This window comes from Sorex araneus, chromosome 5, assembly GCF_027595985.1.
Source record: "Sorex araneus isolate mSorAra2 chromosome 5, mSorAra2.pri, whole genome shotgun sequence".
Lineage (NCBI taxonomy): Eukaryota > Metazoa > Chordata > Mammalia > Eulipotyphla > Soricidae > Sorex > Sorex araneus.
In genome coordinates, this window is record NC_073306.1 from 199,896,904 (window position 1) to 199,911,717 (window position 14,814).

The window sequence follows — 14,814 nt, forward strand, 5'->3', positions numbered from 1 at the left end:
CCGGCTTTCCTGGGTTCAAATTGCAGCTTCTCACGGGACTAATGGTTTGATACGATGAGACAGATTACTAAAATTCCGTGTCTCCTTTTTCTCAAGACAAATGACTCAATACTATGTCTCCTTTTTCTCACGTGTAGTTGAGGCTGGGTAATAATAGTAATAATAGCTCATAAAATTGTCTTAAGATTTTTTTTTTTTTAAAACACTCCTGACTTGTTTACTTTTGGGGCCTTTCTTTTTCTTTTTTAAATTTATTATTTTTTTATTAGTGAATCACCGTGAGGGTACAGTTACAGATTTGCATATTTTTGTGTTTGTGTTTTAGTCATACAATGTGCAACCTATCCCTCCACCAGTGCCCATTCTCCACCACCGATGATCTCAGTATCCCTCCCCGCCTCCTCTCCCCACCCCCCACCCCACCTCTGTGGCAGGGCATTCCCTTTTGTTCTCTCTCCTTCTGGGTGTTGTGATTTGCAATAGAGGTATTGAGTGGCCATCCTGTTCAATCTATAGTCTACTTTCAGCACATTCCAAGTGGGTCCTCCAACCATAGTTTACGGGTGTTCCCTTCTCTATCTGAGCTGCCTTTTCCCCCAGCATGTGGGGCCGGCTTCCAAGCCATGGAGCCAACATCTTGGTACTTATTTCTACTATTCTTGGGTGTTAGTCTCCCATTCTGTTATTTTATATTCCATAGATGAGTGCAATCTTTCTGTGTCTGTCTCTCTCTTTCTGACTCATTTCACTTAGCATGGTACTTTCCATGTTGATCCACTTAAATGGAAAGTTCATGACTTCATCTTTTCTAACAGCTGCATAGTATTCCTTTGTGTAGATGCAACAAAGTTTCTTTAACCAGTCCTCTGTTCTCGGGCACTCGGGTTTATTCCAGATTCTGGCTTTTATAAACAGTGCTGTGAGGAACATATAAGTGCAGATGTCATTTTGACTATACTTTTTTGCCTCTCTGGGATATATTCCCAGAAGTGGTATAGCTGGGTCAAATGGAAACTCAATTTCTAATTTTTTGAAGGGGCATTTCTGAATTATTGGAAAGGATCAACGAATGTTAGCTTGTATGATGATGATCACAGAGTTGCCTTATCGAGCGTTCTTTCCTGAGAGTAATGCTGAGATCTCAGAGTAAAAACAAGGGTGGGGACACACTCTCAGTGGGTGTGTCAACACTGGCTAAAAGACCCTTTCAGATAGAGAAAATCGTGCAAGGAAACTGATGGAGAAAAACCTGGGGTAGTCCCAGAAATCCTTACCCGTTTTGTCAAAGGTTGTCAGAACTGCAACTTGAAAGCCAAAGAACCTGACCAGGCCCTTGAGTGATGTTTCATTCAAAGTTGATTGGGTAATTTTTTTTTTTAAGGCATCTGTGTTATTAACAAGACCAGGCTGAATGAAACGTTGTATTTCAGCCTGGCCTCATTCATGCCATGTGAGATGCCCCCTGGGGTGAGTGGGTCTCAGCGGAAGGAGGAGCTTTGGGACTGTCCCCGAGATGACTCACCGAAGCATGTGGGTCGAGTGTTTGAATGTTGATCACCATGGCGGCCAGGTAGGAAGAGGAAGAGGAAGAAGGAAGCGGGTGAGGCTGAGAGACAGTCCCGAAGCTGTGGAGTGAAGCAGTGGCCAGGGGCCGCCAGGAGGCCGGGGTTGCCACTGGGCGGTGGTCTCGGCAGAGGGGAGTGAGGGGCGTGCTTGAGCAGAAAAGGACTCTTCCTCCATGGGGGTGGGGCGGGGGGCTTGGATTTGGAAGGTATGATCATCTTCACCCTGCAACCCAAGAGCATTTTTCTTTTGATCGAAATTCAGTTCAGCAACTCGGAGTTCAGAATTAGAAACTCACTTCCTAAGAGTCCTTTCCGCATGTGTGTGATCATGGGGAGAATTGAGAATATACAGAAAGGCCCGAGGAGCCAAAGCAGAAGGTAGATGTTGGCATGCTGGGACTCTGTGCCGCCGTGTGCCACGAGCCACGTATGCCAGGAGCCATGTGTGCCACGAGCCACGTGTCTATGAGCCGCTTTATGTTCCTACAGCACATGCCAGTGTTTGAGCAGGGATTGGAGGAGGAGCCTCTTGTTTCCCATGACCCCATCGCAGTCACTCTTGGGGTTTCCCTCGTTCGGGACAGGTAGTTAGGCTTCAGTTCGGGTATTTAAAAACGACACCAGCAGACTCACGTATCGCAAAGTTGGAAGCTAGAGACTCCTAAGACAAAACTTTAAAAACAAAATGCACACACACACACACACACACACACACACACACAAATTTCAAGACCCAAACGGTTGTCTAACCCCTCATTTTGTCTGTGGCTTTCAGTGGGTATAAAAATACTCAGTGGGCGTGTGGGAGGTTCCTTGTGTTTTGGAAATGGTGAGGCCGGGCGACGCGGAGCGTGGGACTCAGGGATGGGAGCGAGACGCAGCGAATTCCGAGTCTTTCACCGCGTTGACGCACGCACGGGTCTTTGAATTGGACGCCCGGAGATGCGGCATCCAGAGTGCTGGGCCGCTGTCCGCTACCTTCCCTCTCTCCCGCTGACCGGCTGGCGGGGCTGGAAGGGCAAGAACGCCGCGTGGGTCAGGGCTGAGGGCGTGCAGACGAGGCTCCTCCTGGCTTTGTCTCTCACGCCAGCGATGCCACAGGAAAGGCGGCTGGTTGGTGGCTTCTCCTCGCCTGACACACGGCCGCCGGCGCACAGCTGGGATGGAAAATTCTAAATATAAACCAGACTCACTGCACATCTCACTCCCCCCAGCCCTCGCCTTGTCTTGGCGGATGTGGTAAACACCCGAAAGTACTAAAAATACCTGTCGCTAGAACCTTGGAGGTATCTGAGGAGGAAGGGACCGGCCACCAGAACCTCGGGCCTGGCTCGCTCCCCTCTCGGGCACACCCAGGGCTGGGCAGGGAGCGCAGCTGTGCCAGGCTGCCCAAGGCCAAGTGCTCCCTCTGAGCTTCATAGTCAGTGTTGGCAGGTTTCTAGGGAACTATTCATAGACGCAGCATCTGTTCTCTGTCCCCTTGACCTCGAACCTGCAGCTGCCGCCGTGGAGTGCAGGAAGGGATGTTTAGTCTTATTTTACAGAATCGGGGCTTTAGAGCTGGCAAGGGCCTTCGACCTCCCATTGTTCACAGAACGTTGCTGTAAAGGTGCTGGCGTGTAGAGAATCACGTCTCTCTGTCCATATAGGATGGAAGCGCAGAGCCGGGTTATTAATAGAAATCACTCTCATCGTTATGCAACACCAGTAAGAGAGAAAACCGGCTTTTGAGAAATTCTAAGAGATACTGGGCAATTTTTTTTTTTGATAAATAATGAGAACTTTGAGACTCATGTCTTACCCAAATTATAGGATTTTACATAGAAACTTTCTTGTCAGCACAGCTAGACGACATGGGGAGGCTTGTCTTCCTGAAGGCTTTTGATATCTAGTTTCTGAAGTTTCAAATGAAAGCCAAAGTATTGTCATTGAAGGTCAGAGACAGCTTTTTTGGGGAATAAAGCCTTTACAGTTTTTCCCTGAGGTGCATTCAGAGTCTTGGAGGCAGGTGGTACCATCTGAGAAGACAGAATAAATCTGGACTGGAGAGACAGTGTAGTGGATAAGGCACTGGCCTTGCATAAGCCAACCCAGGTTTGAATTATGGCACCTCATAGGGTCCCCCAAGCACCATAAAGAGTGAGCGCAGAGCCAGAGGAGGAAGGGAGGGAGGAAGGGAGGGAGGGAGGGAGGGAGGGAGGAAGGAAGGAAGGAAGGGGAGGGAGGAAGGGAGGGAGGAAGGAGGAAGGGAGGGAGGGTGGGAGGAGGGTGGGAGCGAGGGAGGAAAGGAAGGAAAAGAAGGGAAGGAAGGAAAGGGAGGGAGGAAGGGGAGGGAGGGAGGAAGGAAAGGGAGGGAGGAAGGAAGGAAGGAAGGAAGGAAGGAAGGAAGGAAGGAAGGAAGGAAGGAAGGAAGGAAGGAAGGAAGGGGAGGAAGGGAGGGAGGGAGGAAGGGAGGGAGGGAGGGTGGGAGGAGGGTGGGAGCGAGGGAGGGAAGGAAGGAAAGGGAGGGAGGAAGGGGAGGGAGGGAGGGAGGGAGGGAGGGAGGGAGGGAGGGAGGGAGGAAGGAAGGAAGGAAGGAAGGAAGGAAGGAAGGAAGGAAGGAAGGAAGGAAGGAAGGAAGGAAGGAAGGAAGGAAGGTTGGCTACCTACCTTTTAAGTGTACATGGTAACTCCCTTGCCCCAGTCTCCATCAGCAAGGAGGTCTCATTCTGGTAGATCTGGGGGGAGCAGAGCCTGTATTAATAATTGTTCGGAGAGGCCCTAGGAAGCGTGTCAGGCTGATAGAGGGGAAGGGCAGGGGTGACGTCTATGCTGGGTACATTAGGGTAGGTACAGATCTCTCCATAATTGTAGCAAGTATGTGTCCTCCAGTTCTCAAAATTCCTTTATGAATCCAAAGAATTTTAGAGTTCTGGGCTGATTGGGAGATAGTTCTCAGTCGCTGAGGACTTACAGGGAGCTGGGGTTCGTCCCCTAATACAGCGCCTCCACCCAAACAGAAAAGGCAGAGTCACAGAGATTGAAAGTTCTTCTCAAGCTGAAAACTATCAAAACGGTTGAAGTATGTTGTTGCTGGTTTGTTTGTCTTCCATGTCACTTAGTGCGTCCCCGAAATCGTCTCCGCTAGGAACTCAAGGTTCCCTGGACCTTGTATCAGGGAATGGGAGCGTGTGGGGACACTGTCTTCGGGAGGTGTCTCAAGGCTTGGGGGCTGTTAGCAGCGGCAGGGTGGGCGAGGGTCCGGGACAAAGCCCCTCTGCCCGCACATGTTGACAAGGGGGGGTGGAAGGAGCGTCTGGAATGGGCGAAGTCCAGGAATGCTCAGACATTTCTTTTGACATTCCAGAATGAAGAGCTCCGAAACCTGTCCCTCTCCGGCCATGTTGGGTTCGACAGTCTCCCTGACCAGCTGGTCAACAAGTCCACGTCCCAAGGCTTCTGCTTCAACATCCTGTGTGTGGGTGAGTGACTCCGCGCCCACCGCCGAATGAGGGGGCTGGCAGGTGGCTGTCCGAGGGATGCAGTTTGGGGAACCAGGGAAGTGATATTTTTACCTTTTTTTTAAAAAAAAAAAAAACAAACCAGGACAGTAATTATCACTTTTTTTTTTTTAATCACACAATTACAGAGACTGAAAATGTGTTGGGTAAATGCCCCACTTTGGGGTGTTACCCGAGTTGTTGATATTTTTGCCATACTGTCAAGTGGTTGGTTTAATATTGTGATGAAAATAGATTTTAGGGGCCAGAGAGGTAGTACGAGAGGGTAGAGTGCTTGCCTTGCATGCGGCAAACCCGGTTCAGTTCCTTGGCACCACATATGGTCCCCCAGGTCTGCCACGAGTGACCTGAGTGCACAGTCAGGAGTAAAGTAAGCTCTGAGCACCACCAAGTGTGAACCCAAAACCAAAATAAATAAGATTAAAAGATTTGGGGAGGGGAAGGAGGATAGAGGGAGGATGTAGACCCTAACTAGACTCTAAGGAGTACAGAGAAGAAACAGATGTATATACAGCCTAAGCTTATTCAGAGGCATTGGAAGATAGTTGTTTTGAGGGTCACTTACTTCTGTGTCATGGTCATCTCCATTGACGTCTTTTTTAAAGACATGCTACTTGTAATAGGAAAAATCTCACTCTGCTGACTTCAACAGACCTCTGGTGTTGACAGTGTTTGCTTCTAGAGCAAATGGCAATTTAAGATTCCGTTTTATAACTGAAGTAAATTTTCTGCCTGAATTATTAAATTAACCTATAGTCCTTAGACTTGACTCTCAAATTGATCTCAGTTTATTCTTGGTAGATAAATGGAAAAGGTCAAAAGATCTGACTTCTTTGCAGCTTCATATATTTTATTCATGTCGGTTTGACATGAGACGGTAGGCCTCTGCCCGTGGTCCTTTTTCTTCTCTAAGTTTATCCTTATAAAACCCCAAGGCGGGAGGGCACTGTCCTTGCACACAGCTGACCCTCGGTCCGTCCCCGGTACAGGCACCACCAGGAGTGATCCCTGAGTGCAGAGTCAGAGGAAGCCCTGAGCATCTCCAGTGGGACCCAGAAAAACAGAACCGAACTGATAAATAAATCTGAGAGGAGGAAGGGTGGAAAAGAAGGGGGCGAAACAGGGGAATGGAAGTATAAATCGCTGAATGGAAGTATAAATCTCTCACTTCTTTGAAGCAGAAATTCCCCAGCTTAGACTCTCTCCTCTCCGTCCCCTCCCCCACCCCGATGGACAGCAGGCTCCCCGAGTAGCATCAGCGAGTTGTCTTCATTGGCAGTTGGTTGGTTCTTCTCTCAGGAGTGTGCTGAGTTGTCGGCCGGTTTCCATTCCGGCCTCTCTCCCCAGGCCTCTCTCCCAGCCTTGCCCCCAGGATGGGCCTGAGAATATATCGCAGCCCCTGTAAGGGGTAGCTTTGCGGTGGGACGAGCCCACCTTATGCGCATGCCAGGGAGGACAGGCTGGCGCTGCCCCTCAGGTGGGCGCACGGCCGTACCTCGTACAGCACTTCTGAGCCGCTGCTCTGTGAGGCTGATGACACCGTGGCTTCTTTTTTTTTTTAACCCCCATTTCACCTTTGGTTTATTTTGAATTTTCTATTTATTTATTCATTTATTTGGTTTTTTTTTTTTTCGCTTTTTGGTTCATATCCAGTGATGCTCAGGGGTTACTCCTGATTCTGCACTGCGGGGGACCATATGGGATGCTGGGGATTGAACCCCGGTTGGCCGAGTGCAAGGCAAACACCCTCCCCGCTGTGCAATTGCTCCAGCCCCTTGTTACCCACAGTTCAGCCCGAAACACATGTTTAGAAAGCTGCCCAAGCGGCTAGAGTCGGACCCTGTGTTGTTTTGCAGCTGCCCGCAGTCCTCTGGCCCCTCTCCGTTCCCACCCTCCAGCTCTGCCCCGGGAGGGGCTCAGTGAAACCCGCTGGAAACTTTTTCTTTTCTAGTGTGTTTCGGGACTTGGGGATGATTTTTGTGGATGTCAACCCCCCAATTTTCTGGTCTTCTGTAGCCCCACATGTCTCACCAGCTGAAATCAAAGCACCCGCAGGGCGGCTTTTCTTCCCAGAACCTCTGGGGAAGGGGTGGGGTGGGGAGAGTGTGTCCTTCCCTTTCCCACCCCCCAGAAGCCGCCTGCATTCTTGGCTGGGGGTCTCCCTTCCTCTGTCTGTGTCTCTCTCTCTCCCCCTCTGTCTCTCTCCCCCCATTCTCTGCCCCTCTCCGCCCTCTCTCTCCCTCTTCTTCTCCCGCTCCCCGTTTTCCTCTCCCCTCCTCTCCCAGCCTTCCCACCCTGCGCTCCCACAAGTAGGGCAAAGCTGGAAGGCCCTGGCTTGACCTGTGTGCTGTGTGTGTTGGCGTGTGTGGCCTCACTGCCATGCTCAGGGGGCTCACCAGTGAGGTCCCCTCCCTCCGCTAGCCCCACTTCCTCTCCCACTCCCCCTCTCTCTTTTTCCACAAAGATGAGCAGAGACCCATTTTATTTTATTTTTAAACTTTTTTACCGTTTGGTTTTGGGGTTCCATCAGCAGTGCTCAGGGATTACTCCTGGCCGTGCTTGGCGGGGGTGGCGGGTCTACGGGGTGCTGGGGATCAAAGCCAGGGAAGCACCCTGCCCACCGTGCTATTGCTCTGGACTATTTTTTTGTTGGCTTCTTTTGTTTCTCGGGCCACGCCCTGCCACGCTGAGGGCTCACTCCTGAGCACGGTCTGCAGTGGGCACTGAATTAAACGTCTTCTCTTTGGACCAGTTTCTGTGGAGTTCTACAGAGGAGATGTAGTGCGGAGATCAGGGCCGGAGACATAGCATAGCCTGCACATGGCCAAGCCGGATTCGATCCCGGGGCCCAGATGGCCCCCTGAGTCCACCAGGAGTAATCCCTGGTCCCAACTGCGTGGGGCCCAAAGAACAGAAGGAACTGCACCTGAGCAGTGCACACGCGATGCCCAGGGGTAACAGTGTTCATGCATGTGACAGACTCGGGCTGAACATATATTAGGGCTGAGCAGAGGCTTCAGGTTGAACAGGTGTATGGCATCCTGAAAAGCAAAGCAGTTGCTCACAGGTTTGCATGGACACATTCCTCTGATTTTACATAAAAATATCTCTCCCATCAATTTCCAGAAAGGAGATGTGATGCCCACCCCCCTCTAGCCTCGGTTCAGGGGTTTCCCCACTCGGCACCCCTGGGCAGTGCGGGCTGGGGGTGCTGGGGTTCTGGGCCTCGAGCTGACGGGGGGCCTCCAGGGCACCTTTCATCAAAGGCGATTCCCGAGGCCTCAAAGCAACAGAGAATGAGTTGTGGAGCACTTGGATGCTCTGACTCGCCCCCAGAAGATAATCTAGCCCACTTCAACTTGGCTGCGTAATCGCGTGGAGCCGGGGCAGAGAGAAGGACGCTGAGTCATAGGTCGGCTCTTGGATCAGACTTCAGTTGCCTTCTAATGAATAATACCTCAGGAGTTTGTTTTCTTCCTTTCTTCTGAAATGGCCAATTTAGAACCTGGGGTTTTCAGTCAGCCGGAGACTGGCATGGGGGGGGGGGGGCAACTGCTCTCCGCTGGGCTGTGGGTGTCAGATTCGCCAGCATTGGCAGGAGCAGGAAAAACAGAAGCCGCAGACCGCGCTTCAGGAGCGAAGCTCTAATTATTCCAACAACCGCGTGCTCGGGCAGAGACGTTTAAAACAAATAACTCTGAAACGTCTCCCCTAAAGTGGCAAATTTCTCTAATGATCAACATGATGATTTATTTCCAGTTGACTTTTAACAAATGCCTATCCTGTGTTAGATAATCCAGCAGGAGGTTTTTTTAAATTCCCATTGACTATGAAATGATAGTCTTTTATTTAAGCATCATAATATCAGTTTGTCACTGTCACTGTCATCCCATTGCTCATCAATTTGTTCGAGCGGGCACCAGTAACGTGTTCATTGTGAGACTTGCTGTTACTGTTTTTAACATATCAAATACACCACGGGGAGCCTGCCAGGCTCTGCTGTGCGGGTGAGATACTCTTGATAGCTTGCCGGGCTCTCTGAGAGGGGTGGAAGAATCGAACCCGGATTAGCCACATGAAAAGCAAATTACGCTGTGCTATACCTCCAGCCCCACTATCAGTTTATATTTGAAATATTCATCAAATGCACATTAGACTATGTCTCAAGATTATTGGAAAGATAATACAGTGATTTTACTATTTGCCATATAAATATTGTGATTCATGCTAATTCAGGATGACTTTTTAAGGTGAGTAAGGATCTAGGAATTTAAAAGGAGAAAACAAATTGCTCTATTGACAAGTTAATAGCTTGTGTCTCTTCCTTCCTTCCTTCCTTCCTTCCTTCCTTCCTTCCTTCCTTCCTTCCTTCCTTCCTTCCTTCCTTCCTTCCATCCATTCTTTTTCTTTTTCTCTGATTTTTCAAAAATTTTGTGTCACACCTGGCGATGCTCAGGACCTACTCCCGGCTCTGCACTCAGAAATTACTCCTGGCGGTGCTAGAGGGACCAAATGGGATGCCAGGGATCAAACTTAGGTCGGCTGCATGCAAGGCAAACACCCTACCCACCCTACTATTGCTCCCGTTCCATCTTTTTTTTCCTATAGTGCATCAAAGTTCATGTTAGTCATTCATTTTATCAAAATACTGTCTTGGCTGTTTGTTTGGCATTGGGATGTAGACTTTCAGTTAGGCAGTTAGAAAGAAGCTTTTCTGTATTGAGGGTTCTCAGCACTACAGAACACAGTGTGTGTCTGGGACTAGCTGGGCCCTCAGCAGCTAAGACACTGGAGAACCCCCCAAAGCTGTCACATCTTACTGCACTGCCTTCGGTGCATCCTCTGAGGCCAGAATAGTTGTGTCTAATTAAGGCTTTTAACAGAAACATCGAAATGGAAAGCAGAGCGCTCCCGAATTGCAAGGAATGGGTGTCTTTTTCCAGCCCATTGATTAACCTGAGGCTGTAAGTAGGGCCTGCGATGCTGATTGTTCATAATAACCCATCTTCCTAGAAATGATAAATTTAAGTGATGTTGCCCCCAGAAACAAAATCCAAAACTAGTGGGATGTTCCTGATACCTTCGCTCAAATAATTTGCAATCTGCTAAGATGAGACAGTAGTTTCAGTCTTGTCCAGATATCCCAGAATCCTTGTATGTTGACGTCTTCATTGCTGTTCTTAGATGTGGGCGCGGGGCATTGTAGATGCCTTTTTTCCTGTGGAAAACTCTGGCCTAGATAGAGCTTTGTAAGGGAGTTTGATCGTGGTCCCTTTGTCTGTGTCCTGAAACTAGGCCAATCCTAAAAAGAAATTTACTGCACTTGGCAAAGTTACCCGGGGAACAGGTATTTAAAGTGAGTTCAATTAGGTCAGAGAGAGAGAGAGAGAGAGAGAGAGAGAGAGAGAGAGAGTACAGCTAGTGAAGTGTGTTGCCTTGCATGCAGCCAACCTCAGTTCCATTCCTGGCATCTGAGGGTCTCCAGAACCCTGCCAGGAGTGATTCCTGAGCACCTGAGTTGAGTAAGCAGTTATGGCACCTGACCTCCAACTAAGTTCAGTACCTGTAATGTTGAATTGTTGACCAGATTTGAAATACCTTTAACATGAAAACTCTGTTTTACTTCTGTACCCATATATAATATGTTTCTTAAATTCAGTTCTATTTATATGTTGAATCATGGATATGAAGTGCTTGAATTCTATGAAATTAATTAGAACAGATCAGTTTATGTTTTACATGTTTTTGGTGAGTGTTTTTGGTAAGAACATTCAGGAATGTAAGGACCAGACAGGGAAATCTGCTGTCTCATGACTTCGTTCACTTCTCTCTGTTTCTTCCTTTTTTATGTCATCACCTTATGTTCATGGTAATCCCTTATTCCCTCTTCCGAAGAGAGAAGCTCTGATTGGTTAGATAGGTAACTCACTGCCCAGGGTAGAGCCCTCTGTCGGGGTGCCTACACTCAGGGCATACTTACAGGTATAAAGCATGCCTTGCTCATAGGAGGAATATTATGTTTGTGGCAGACACTTAGAACATTGCTCCCATATAAATAAGAGTTTAGTATTCAATCATGCTTGGAGGCTGATTGTAAGTTGTGTGAGAGCACCTTAGTGGGTTAGTTCGTATCAAAATCGGGCCCAGAGTTTGATATATAAGAGACTCTGGAAAAATACTGGCTGGCTGGCTGTCAGCTGATGGAGGAGGGAGTTAATTGATCTTAGATGTGTCAGGGGCACAGTGGGAAAGGTAAGGCCAATGCATATTTTACCCACTAAGTAAAGTACTGTGGTCACAACAGACCACATAAGGGTTCTAATTAGAGAAAGTTCAAGTGCAGAAAGACTCCATTCAGCTTCGAGTTTGTGTTAAGTTGGGAAGCAGTGAGTAATATGGAACCTGCAAGTGGATTTCATCACTCAGGTGGTTGACGTATCCTCAGGCTCCACATCCCAGAGCTCTGCTTAGTTTCCCACGTGGAATTGTTAGCATCGTCAAAATCATTACAGCGATACATCAGGAGAGGTGTTCCTGGGAGCACTGAGGACTGGGATTTGTTCCTCTAAAAGGCCAAACACTAATGGCAAGCTAAATTGAGTTGGAAATCTAATTGAAAAGGTTTCCAAAATAAAAATAAATAAAAAAGACATTTCTGGGACTGGAGTGAGAGTACAGCAGGTTTGCACATGTAGACCCAGGTTCCATCTCTGGCATCCCTCATGGTCCCCTGAGCCCCAACAGTGATCCCTGAGTGCAGAGCCAGGAGTAAGCCCTGAGCATCAGCACGTGTGGCCCCCAAACAAAAACAAAACATGGAAAAAGACACTCTTTTGAATAAGATTCTTTGATTTTCTACTTCCCTCTTTCTGCCATGACATTCTCAATCACCACTACCACCGCCGAGGACAAGAGTGCATTCTTTCACTGCCAACTCGAGATAACAGAAGCAGTAACAACGAGGGACTTTTTTTTTTAAAACCACATTTTTATAGTTAAGCTAAATGTTCTTGTGGCTCCATTGCCACCCTCTGCTGCACACACATCCAAGTCTTCAGGAAACACTGGCTTGGATTATCAATGTGACACTAAAGGACCATTTTTTTTTTGCATGTCACTTAACATTATTCAACTTCACTGATATAGATGTCACCCTGACAGGGGGAAAACAAACACATTTGATGTTTTTGTTCTAGGAGAACAAAAAGAGCAAATGAAGAGGATATGGTAGACTTCTACAGATTCATACTTACAACTGGAAAACATGAGGCAAACAGTTTCCTCCGAGATGGCAGAGTCCGGCTGCTGTGGTAGTGAGTGTAGGCCAGAGAGCCACACACACCCGGGCAGAACTCTGGCTCTGTCAGTGAACTGTGTGATTTCAGGCAAGGTTACTTGAACCTTATCTAAATCCTAAAGCCCCATCTGTGAAGAACTAATGGGAAGAAGATGATGCATTGGGAGGTGTTGCCACAGAACTTAACACAAAGTAAATGCTCACTAAACTCGTCCAGGTTTAAGTTATTGTCAGACGTTGTTGCTCAGAAAGATTTATCTTTTTTTTTTTTTTTGCTTTTTTTTTTTTTTTTTGGTCACACCCGGGGCAATGCACAGGGGTTACTCCTGGTTCTACACTCAGGAATTACTCCTGGCGGTGCTCAGGGGACCATATGGGATGCTGGGATTCGAACCCGGGTCGACCGAGTGCAAGGCAAACGCCCTACCCGCTGTGCTATCACTCCAGCCCCAGAAAGATTTATCTTGACATCATTAGATGGTGTCAGATAATTTGCTCTCAGTGTGATATCCTTTTGCCTTAGTGACACAGATTCAGCAATTTACCAATTTTAGCTAATATAGTTTTACATGCTAACAATTAGGGGAGGGAGTGATACAGTTCATGTCCTTGAATGTACCAGTGAAAGCTTTTAGGTTGTGATTTTTTTAATCTAGATCTAAAGAAGAACATTTTGAGCAGTGTCGAAATCTTTTCTGCTCAATAATTTGAAGCTTATACAGGCATTTCCAGGGAGAAAGGACACAGATCACACAGGGAAAGAGCCATGTCCTTGTGGTGGGATTTCTTGAACTTTATCTCGTGTCGAGGCATACTGACAGTTTCTGATTTCTCCTTTGTGCTTGTGCAGGTGAGACGGGCATCGGCAAATCCACCTTGATGGATACTCTATTCAACACCAAATTTGAAAGTGATCCAGCCACTCACAACGAACCCGGGGTCCGGTTAAAAGCCAGAAGTTACGAGCTTCAGGAAAGCAACGTACGGCTGAAGTTGACCATTGTTGACACTGTGGGATTCGGAGATCAGATAAACAAGGATGACAGGTACATCTCGGGGTCCTGTGGGAGACAGAGTAACTGGGGGAAGTAGTAGGACCTTCTGTCGTGGCGCCGGCAGCCCCTGCTTCCTGCCAGGCACATGTGGCAGCTCTGGGATTGCGCTTGGTGGGTGTTTGGCCCCGAGTCCTCCCTGGTCCCCGGGAACAGGCACTGTGGTTCTGCTCTGACGTCTCTGGGTTTTCCTGTGGCTGCTCAGACTTGGTGCAGCCGGGGTTGAGTCTCCGTGTGGTTTCCGACACGCCAAAGGAGGCATTCGGGCCCGCCCGGGCGAAGGTTTCCCTCCCTGACGGACGCGTCCACACAGAAAGTCACACCCACCGCAGTGGGGATCTGCATCCTTACTTAAGGGGCCCAACTGTGAAAGCAGCGACAGGGCCAGCCCGTCGGAGATTGGATAAAGAGGTGGTACATCTCCACAAGAGATTATTTAGCTATAAAAAGGGATGAAAGTTTGCTTTTAGCAACAAAATGAAAGGAACTCAAGAATCATGCGAAATAAGTCAGAAGGAAAAAAAAATAGGGATTGGATTGTTCACCTGTGTGTAACATAAGGAGAGAAAATTGATAGAGAGACAGAAAAAAACGAAAATTGATAGAGAGGGACCGGCACAGTCCTGCCTTGCACACGGCTGGCCTGAGTTCAGTCCCTGGCATCCCATATGGTCCCCTAAGCACTGTTGAGAGTAATTCCTGAGTCCAGAGCTAGTGCTGAATGTGTCCCCCACCCTGAAAAACTGAGAAAAAAAATCAATAAACAGACAAAATAAAATGATAAACTGGTATATGGGGCTGGAGAGATCATATAGCAGGTAAGGAGTTCGCCTTGCACACAGCTGGCTGACCCGGGTTTCATTCCTGGAATCCCATATGGTCCCCCTGAGCACTGCCAGGGGTAATTCCTGAGTGCAGAGCCACAATAATCTCTGAGCATTGCCAAGTGTGACCCCAAAACTTAAAAAAAATAAATGAATATAATGATAAACTGGTGCACAGTGATAATAGAAACAAAGTTCTATCTGAACTAGAGCTGCCCGAGAGAAAGGTATGGTGGGCAGGGAGATAAGGCTGGTAGGGAATAAATTTCATACCATGAAATGATTTAAACAACTTTTAAAAAGTATAATTTGTGTGGCACAGTTCTAGAGAAAAGAAAGTCTTTGTGAATATTTCAGAATCTCCTAGATGTGGGGCTGTAACGGTAGCACAGCAGGTAGAGTTCCCGCACCCCATGTGGTCCCCCGAGCACTGCCAGGAGTAATTCCTGAGTGCAGAGCCAGGAGTAACCCCTGAGCAGTGCCGGGTGACCCAAAGGTAAAAAATGAGAGAGAGGGAGGGAATATATTCTAAATGACTGGGCCAAGGGGTGGGGGTGAAAGAAGGAACATTTAATC

General features: G+C 48.1%; 1 protein-coding gene across 8 annotated transcripts in view; it reads left to right on the plus strand.

Annotated features, from left to right (window-relative positions):
- Positions 1–14,814, plus strand: part of SEPTIN11 (septin 11) — an 89,694-nt gene that overhangs the window by 46,139 nt on the left and 28,741 nt on the right. For all 8 annotated transcript variants that reach the window (XM_055139539.1, XM_055139542.1, XM_055139541.1 and 5 more), the window contains exons 2-3: positions 4,912–5,026; positions 13,213–13,408. In XM_055139539.1, the coding sequence (XP_054995514.1) occupies positions 4,912–5,026; positions 13,213–13,408 (311 nt within the window). The remainder of the gene's footprint in view (positions 1–4,911; positions 5,027–13,212; positions 13,409–14,814) is intronic.